We start from the raw sequence: 9,496 nt of genomic DNA, 5'->3' as shown, positions 1-9,496 counted from the left end.
TGTTGAATAAATACCAATCGGCCAAAACATCAATTAACAGTGCCAAAAGAATTACCCTCAGATAAATGAATTACACTTACAAATGAATTACACCAATTACGGCCAAAACGCAAATTCCTTCAAAACAATTAAGAAACCAAAACAAACCAACCAAATAGGCCACAGTGAATTGCATATACAAGTAATGCAATACCATGAAACCTAGTTCAACTTACTGTGAATCAAAAAAAATTAAATGAACGAACCAAATGCAATAATATAAAACCCACAATTCAATTCTGTCATCTGATGCAGTGAAGGCAATCAATTTTTTTTTCTCTTTTTTTTGAGTTCTAAGAAATCAAAATACTATGAAAGGGGAGGAAAAAAATTTAACCTAGTCTGATATCACATAGAGAAACTAAAAATCTTTGAATTGTTATTACTCATAAGCAAAGGTACATACATAAGAATAAAACCCTAATACATAAAGCACACTAATATTATATACAATAGGCCCAAATACATAATAATTCTTGGACGAGACGACCTCATAATGAGACTGTCAATTTGGGTCGGCTCAATTCGTGTGGGTAATAATCTGGACATTTTTTTTTCATTTTCCGGGCATTTTTTAATTTTGATCTTAAAGGTATCAATTTTGACTTTAAAGGTATCAACTTTGAAAATACCTTTAAGGTCAAAATTGATAAATGCCCAGAAAATTAAAATATTGTTACACACGACGAAATGGCCCGGCTCAAATTGATGGTTTCATAATGAGGTCGTCTCATACAAGTTTTTGTATAATCCTTAACATATAATCTACTTAATCATTCCTCACTTTCTAGCTAAAAAAACACATTCAATTTCAGAATTTTAGGATCCCGGCAATTTCTTTAAAAGGATTTTCTGACAAAAACAAAATTCAAAAAACATATATACTCGATTCAATCCCGTCTCTTCCAGAATAAATATAACTAACTACACTAAACGAACATTCAGGGCTGATAGGCCAGGCCTTTGCTCTATTAGCTTATTCAAGTTTAAATCTTTACAGACATCACCAAGACTTCAATTTGTGCTTTCATGCTCCCGATTTATCACTTATACGCCATTTTCCTTGAAAATAGTTGAAAAGACATAAAATCTTTATACAAACATAGTGTAAAATTCACAATAAATTAATAAAATATCATAAAAACACATACTATAACTCAAGAATTAGTGAATAAAATGATAAAATAAATCACTGGCATATCACAAAATACTATTACCTTTTATAATCATTTAATTGATTGATAGAATGCTATAATCTTGACTTTATTCCCTCTAGCTCAATTTTAGTTATATCCATGGTTAATCTGCGAATTTATGATCCTACGATTCAAAAATAGGTGATTGATCTGGATTGTATGTGGATCTTAATGTGGTAGAATCGTACGATCCTACTTAAGTCAAGAATTTACGTGATAGATCCTAACACGATTCTACGATCTTACGATTCTACGATTCGATCCTACAAGGGTAGATTCTACGATTCGATCCTACAAGGGTAGATTCAATCGTAAATTTAAGTTTTTGTTTATTTGTTGTTTAAAAAAGATTATTAGTAGTATTTATTTTCAACACTTAATATATAAAATTTAAGTTTTTCTTTATTTGTTGTTTAAAAAAGATTATTAGTAGTATTATTTTTCAACATTTAATATATAAAGTCAAATAAGGTTTTATTTACACTTTAAAACTTTTAAAAAATAACAAATATAATTGATAATTAATAATCCAAAGCACATTAATACATATTTGTAGGATCACACGATCGATCCTACGAATCGATTCTACTTATTTTGATCCTACCCTCTCTACGATCCTATATAGAATCTCTATTCTAACAACCCTGATTTCATCCCATTTCAAATTTAAGAGTAACGCTTTTAAGCTAGATGTTGGTTGTATCTTTTTTGGTCGGTTTGTTTGACCCGTTGAAAATATGGACAATTTCTTTGACTATTAAGATAAGTACATAAACTATTTGTTTAGAGAGATGTTGTAGCAAGTGCGATACTCTCGATACATAATTAACATTAATAATTATATTTAATATAAACAATGCGGAAGTGTAAAACGTCGAATTGCTAACAACTGTTAAAACTAAAACCGTCTAAAACATAAGTTAAAAATATTACAACTTAGAAAATATAACATAAGGTTTGTTTAACTACGATAAAAAAACATAAGTACAATATAATCATCAAAGTCATCAAGGTAAAATCAATGCAGCTAAGTCCTCGATGGAATAATTAAGGTTGCGGCCTAGATCGAAACCTAAGCTAAATTTTCCTGCAAAATACTGTCATCCATAATACGGATGACAGCCGATTGAATCGTTCAGCGATAAAGCCGAGTACAATTTCCTTAACAGGCTTATGATGCGACAGTTAAATCATGCTTACAAAATAATCATTAAGCACAATATAGAAGGTTGTTATTCATTATTAAACTTTTTTAAGCCATTAAGTTACATTCTCAATACTTGCAGAAGTTCATTACTGCTACTAAACACTTGGTAACCTTAATGCTTATTTAATCAAATTCGATTAAGCCTCATAACTTTACCATCAGAGCACATCACAAGATCACAACAATAATGACTATTGATATATGTAAGGGTTTGGTAAGGTGAGGACCATAGTCCTAAACCCTAACTATGGTGGGAGTCGTCACTCCTCTCAATACAGTTATGCTCGAGACTTCACAAGATGAGTATTTCTTGGACCCCCTATTTGACTCCGCGCATTTTACGTACCTGCTAACACGGACTTCAGGATTTTACATGCTGGTCCAAGGTTCGACGTTACCTTACTATCAGAGTCGTACAATCAATATTAATTAAAATAGTTTACATTCTTATAAGTTAAACTTCCACTAGTTAAAATTTAGACAATTTTTACCCTTTTAGTAGAAACAAATTACTAGTTATCTACTAAATTAATATTAATTAAATAATAAACTTTTATTGCTATACTAAGATTCCAAACGCTAAACTAAGTCATTATTATGTCATAAATAACCATAAAAGTCAAGGGTAATAATTCTAAATACTTAATAACGTATTTTATCAAATAACCAAGTAAAATAGTAAAAAAATCTTTCGTAACTATGAAAAATAATCTGAAAAGTTATTAAGTATCCAAAATGTTAATGAATTGATTTTTTGACTAAAAAGTTGAAGAAAAACAAGGTAAGCATTGCAACAAATTAGTTTGACTATCTTAACGATAAACTGATTAATAATTCTTTATAATTGCTTAATTCCAAACTAAAAACTTTATAAAAATACCAACATGAAATGAAATCATTTTAAAGAGATAAGTTTATTTAACAAAAAATTCATGACTATTATAATAAATAATTAATACGATCATTTTAGCCATAAATCGATATAAAAATAATTAAAGTCCATACGGTCCACAACAATTTACCCAAAGGTCATTATGTGATTCAACATATTACAGGTCCCAAAAAGTTATAAGTTAAGAAAAGCCCATTTAATATTTATTTCTTATATAACTTTTTTTTTTATTTACAAATTTATTAATATACTTTTAACTTATTTTACACTTAAGTAATACATATTCTTAGCATTCAACACCTCTTCCTATTAGATCAATATTTATAAACGAAAATTCAATTAAACGTTGTTTTAATAAAGTAAAATTCAAGGAACATATCTAAAATGATATCCTAACTTTTAGCTATTATAAAGTACTTATAAAATACTTTTTTAAAAATTTCTAAGTTCACATTAGTTTTTCTACCAAGACATCACTAAATATCATTATTTTTTTACCATTTTCTCAATGCAAAAGTCCATAAGGCTAACATATATGAAACTTAAAATAACATTTCACAAAAAATTCATATATATCTACATTATCATATTTAACAAAAATTTCCATATTTATAACCTTTTTTTATAGTGCTTCAAAAGTATTATTGTTTTTACGAAAATATCACTAAACTTGATTGACTTTAAAATAACCATGTAAAGCTTAAATGACCAAAATAAAATCATGTTGATCATGCTTTTTATATTATTAAGTAACCATAAATAAATATTATATAACGAGAGAATTAAGAAAATGTGTACCATTTTCCTCTAAAGGTGGTACTAAACCAAGTAAGAGAATAATAGTAGGAAAATAAGAACTCAAAGAAATAAGCTCCAAAAGAGAAGGTCTACAAGACTCCAAGCTTCAAAGAACTAAGTATATCTTCAATTACCCAAAAAATGATGTCCAAGTTCCAAAATGATAATACTTGACTTTCCAAAAGTTGATATTATTGGCTTAAGAAGTGATAAGATCAAACTTCATCTTCATTTGATTCTTTAACTAAAAAAAAGGTTATAAAGTAGTAAGATGTTAATGAACTGAAGATATAAGAAAGAATAGTAGAAAGATTTGATGATGGGGGTGCAAATGATTTCATGGATAAGGGGGTATTTATAATGGGTTTTGGGCAACTTTGTAGTTCATAAGATTGTATGAAAAAGAGTGTTAGGAGTATAGAAGAAGGTTAACTTGTGTAAGTGATTTAGAATGTGTAAGTGAATGTATAAGAATTGGAGTGTGTAAGTAAATGTGTAAGAGTTGGAGTGTGTAAGTAAATATGTAAGAGTTTGAAGTGTAGAAGAAGGTTAACTTGTGTAAGTAATGAACATCATGGGTTACTATAGAAAGGATTTTGGTTCATCAAAATTTTGTTCTAGTTTATACAAGTGAATATGTTTTAGAATAATGGGTAAGTTTTATTAAGGTTTAATTATGAAAATATGATAGTTTACTTAAAAAATTTTGGTTAAAACTATACTTAAAGTTAATAATAAAAATAAGGCTCATTTTTAGATATAAAATAATTAAATCAAAGTTGTAAGGTTAAAATGATAAGTTGTAAAGTTAGCTTAAGGAAACGAAATGAAAATGCAACGTTTTAGCAAAACCGTAAATATAATATTAAAATTTTACTTTTCGTAGTATAAAATAATAAAATGATGTTTTAGTGCTTATAAAGAAATTAAAGAAAAAAAATGTATTTTTTTTTAAAGTTTAATATTTGGAAGAAATAACAAAAACGGAAAAAGGTTTAAGAATTAAAGGTGATTTGAATTAGATAACCAAAGGATCAGGACTTCAAATTGAAGATTCGGAATAATTAATCGGAAGATTTAGATTAAGAATTTTGAGCCTGTTACAACTCTTTCCCCCTTAAAATAGTTTCGTCTGGAAACTAGGACTTACCAAAAAGGTTAGGATAATGCTTTCTCATGTCAACCTTTTTTTCCTAAGTCGCCTCTTCAACTTCGTGGTTTAACCACAAAACCTTGATCAAAGGAATCCTCGAATTTCTCAACTCTTTTACTCGGGTATCTAAGACCATGGTTGGCCTTTCCTCATACACTAAAGACTCCTCAATCAAAAGCGGCTCGTGAGCTAGAACATGAGACGGTTCATGAACATACTTCCTCAACTGTGAAACATGGAACACATTATGAACTTTTGCTAAACTTGGAGGTAAAACCAACTCATAAGAAACTTCCCCGACTCTCCTCACGATCTCAAAAGGTCCAATAAACTTTGGACTCAACTTTCCTCGAACTCCAAAACACTGGACACCCTTCGTAGGTGAAACCATAAGGAAAACCTTCTTGCCAACCTCAAATTGCAACATCCTTCGACGATTATCAGCATAACTCTTTTGTCGACTCTGTGCTGCTCTCATGTTCTGTTGAACAATCGTCAAAACATCAATCGATTTATGAATTACATCTGGACCTTTGGGAATGGTCCTATCCATCAAATCCCAACACAAAGGTACTTGGTACTTCCTTCTATAAAGAGCTTCGTATGGTGCCATCCTAATACTCTATTGGAAACTATTGTTGTAGGCGAACTCCACGATCTAATTTATCTTCCCAAGAGCCTCCAAAGTCCAACACACAACATCTCAAAAGATCCTCTAAAGTCTGAATGTTTTTCTCAGTATGACCATCGGTCGCACGGTGAAAAGCAGTACTCAAGCACAACTTACTCCCAAAAGCTTCCTACAACTTTTCCCAAAACCTCGATAAAAACTTTGGATCCCTTTCCGCAACAATAGTCCTCGAAACACCATGAAGTCTGACAATCTCTCGGACATAGGCATTTGCTAATTGTTTGGCCCCCCAAGTATTCTTCATCGGCACAAATCTAGGGACCTTGGTCAATCTGTCAACAATAACCCAAATAACATCATTCCCACGATGGGTCCTTGGTAGCCGTACCAAAAGTCCATAGAAATCGAGTCTCACTTCCAATCTGGGACAGACAATGTTGAAGCAACCCTAAACTCTTTTGTCTCTCAAATTTTACCCTCTAGCAGACTAGGCACTTAAACACGAAATCAGAGACGTCCTTCGTTAGACCTTTCCGCATAAATAACTCTCTAATCTCTTCAATCATCTTATCTCGACCTGGATGCAAATGAAATAAACTTTGATGACCTTCCTTCAGAATCTCATTCTTCAATTAAACTTGATTTGAAACACACAATCTACCGTTCATCCTCAACTCTCCTCTATCTCCTAACTCAAAAGCATCAGTCTCATTTTCCTCAACTCTATTGATCAACTCAACAATTTTTAGATCCACAAGTTGTGCCTCAATTATACGATCGAACAAGGTGGGTTGTATAGTCATTGCTCCTAAATACTGACCAACCTCGTGTCGGCTACAAATCTCTAATCCCAAACTCTGCATCTCGGGGTACAACTCCCATGGTACAGACATAATGGCATTCACAGACACTCTTGGTCTCCTACTCAAGGCATCAACTACCTTATTCACTTTTCTAGGGTGGTACACAATTTCAAGATCATAATCCTTGATAACCTCAAGCCACCGCCTTTGTCGCATGTTCAATTCCTTTTGGTTAAAGACATACCTCGAATTTTGATGGTCAGTGTAGATCTTACACGGTAACCCATATAAATAATGTCTCCACAACTTCAAAGCAAAGATCACTGTAGCAAGTTCAATATGATGCACGGGGTAATTCACCTCATGTGGCCTCAACTGCCTCGATGCATAAGTTATGACCTTTCCTTCTAACATAAGTACACAACTCAAACCTTCGAATGAAGCATCACAATAGACCTCGAATGACTTGCTACAATCAGGCATTACTAAAACAGGGGCGGTAGTAAGTCTTTTCTTTAATTCCTCGAAAGCAATTGTGTGCCTCTCATTCTACTGAAATCATATCCCTTTCTTCAACAACTCAAACATGGGACGAGCAACCATAGAAAAGTTTTCAACATATTTCCTATAGTACCCAGCTAATCTTGCATAAATAGGAACTGTTGTTTCTTTGGTTAATTAATATAAACAATATTCTAAAACCTAAACCACAATCTCGACTTATTTTTCCACATTTAATTTTTTTCATGATATCATAGCCATAAGGTACAGATATGGGATCAACCTTTTTCGTTCTCATCATTTACTCAAAAACTTACCTACAATGACAGATTTATCGAGTGATTCAAACCAAACACAGGTGATTTCTACGGAGCAAATAAAACAAATGTTCCAAAATTTTCAAAAAATTACACAAACAACCATCCTATTCTGATAATGGACCGATCAAAATAACAAAAAAATTCAACTAACACAATTACACAAAATGGTGTAAGCTTATGCATATTGCAATTGGTGGTAGGGGATGACTCAGCCACATAAAAGCCGCCCCCATTCCCATAACAAATTCAGAATACCCACAGTGTTCACAAAGAGATTCCATGGTTATTTCATGGATTATTAAAAATATTGACTCCGACCTTATTACTCAATTTTAAGCTATACAATTGCTAGGTATCTCTAAAAAGGGATTGAAACCCTACTAAGTATTGGGAGGGTTGAGTTACAAATTTTTGATTCAAGCACAAAAGCCATTACGTTCAATGAAGGAAGAGAGTCCATGGAAAAATTTTTCACAATAAACTTACATTCTATGGAAAGAGATTGATAGGTGCATGCCTAACTCTACGAAGTGTCAAGATGACATAACCATGTTTAACACTTATATTCAGAGGCAACAGTTCTATCAAATTTTGGCCGAAATTGAAGATTTTTTAGATAAAGAAAAAAGAGACTTACTCGATCAAGACCCTCTCCCTACTGTTGACGCTGCCTATTCAACAATTCGGCGAGAAATTGCTTGCCGGGGAATAATGATCGGCGTTTCATCACTAGAATAAGGTCCCTTAAATATTAGCAGTGGCCTCGTTGCCTATTACCTGTCAAAAAGACTTTCACTCTGACAAGAGAATCGTACAAACCTAAAGTGTGGCAATTGTGGTGGTTCTAGACACATCATGGATGGGCTTTTCAAACTTATAAGCTACCCATATTGGTAAGAGGAACTAAAAAAGTGAAAGGCTGCCATGGCACCGGTGAATCGAACCAGACCAGCGATAAGACCTTCCTCATTGCTGCAGACCCAACCGGCGACCAGGAACACAACGGAGATGAGACAGAAAAAGCAAATGGGGACATAACCCATTCGAATACAGTGACAGAAGGAGAGAGGAGAGAGAAGATTGACGAGGGGATGAAGAAGGGGATGGGGCAAATGAAGAACTTGCCTTTTTTTGGCATTTATGGGGAGGCACCCTTCTCTAACCCTAAAAATTCTAACCTACCTCTTTTACACCCATCCATACAAAATCGGTCCATATACCCACAAAAAATAAATTAGCCCATTCCTCACTCACCCAAATTAACCCATTTGAAAATAAACACCTTTTAACCCATGAACCCCAAGCACTTAGTTTGTTGTGTCAACCCAATTCTGCCCATAGATTTTGATTATGGTGCTACTGACACTATAAACTTTGACTCTAATGATCTTTTAACTCACATACCCACTTCCTGGTCTCATATACAAACTGCTAATGGAAAGTGTGTTTGGGTTCATAGTGCTGGTTTAGTTGATGTTTCTTCGTCCATACATTTGAAAAATTACTTGTTAATTCCTAGTCTATCTTATAAATTATAATCTATTATTCAACTGACAAAAGAACTTAATTGTACTATTCTCATGTCTTCTACTAGTTGTATTGTGCAGGATGCTCAAATCGGGACAATCATTGGACATGGTACTGAATAAGGAGGTTTATACTATGTGGATGAGGCAACTTAACTAAGTCAAGCTATGCTTACTTGTGGCATCGACGCTTGGGTCTCACTTTTTTAGCTTATTTGAAACATTTATTCCCATCCCGTAAGAACACTATTATGTCTTTAGATTGTGAATCTTATGCCTTGGAAAAAAGCCATAAACACTCGTATTTGCCTAGTTTTTCTCTTGCTACTAGTCCTTTTGCTTTAATACATTCAGATGTGTGGCAGCATGCTGTTATTTTTACTACTCATAACTACTCTTATTATGTTTTATTTGTACATGATTGTAATCG

General features: G+C 32.7%; 1 protein-coding gene across 1 annotated transcript; it reads right to left on the bottom strand.

Moving 5' to 3' along the window:
• Positions 1–1,469: 1,469 nt before the first annotated feature.
• LOC130809043 (uncharacterized) lies at positions 1,470–5,898 on the bottom strand. The gene is made up of 4 exons (XM_057674649.1): positions 5,748–5,898; positions 5,618–5,697; positions 5,365–5,511; positions 1,470–1,526 (listed from the first exon to the last, which is right to left on the bottom strand). The coding sequence occupies exons 1-4, from the start codon at positions 5,896–5,898 to the stop codon at positions 1,470–1,472; spliced, it is 435 nt and encodes a 144-aa protein (XP_057530632.1).
• Between the last annotated feature and the right edge of the window lie 3,598 nt (positions 5,899–9,496).

This window comes from Amaranthus tricolor, chromosome 1, assembly GCF_026212465.1.
Source record: "Amaranthus tricolor cultivar Red isolate AtriRed21 chromosome 1, ASM2621246v1, whole genome shotgun sequence".
Lineage (NCBI taxonomy): Eukaryota > Viridiplantae > Streptophyta > Magnoliopsida > Caryophyllales > Amaranthaceae > Amaranthus > Amaranthus tricolor.
This window is presented reverse-complemented; position numbering and strand designations above follow the sequence as displayed.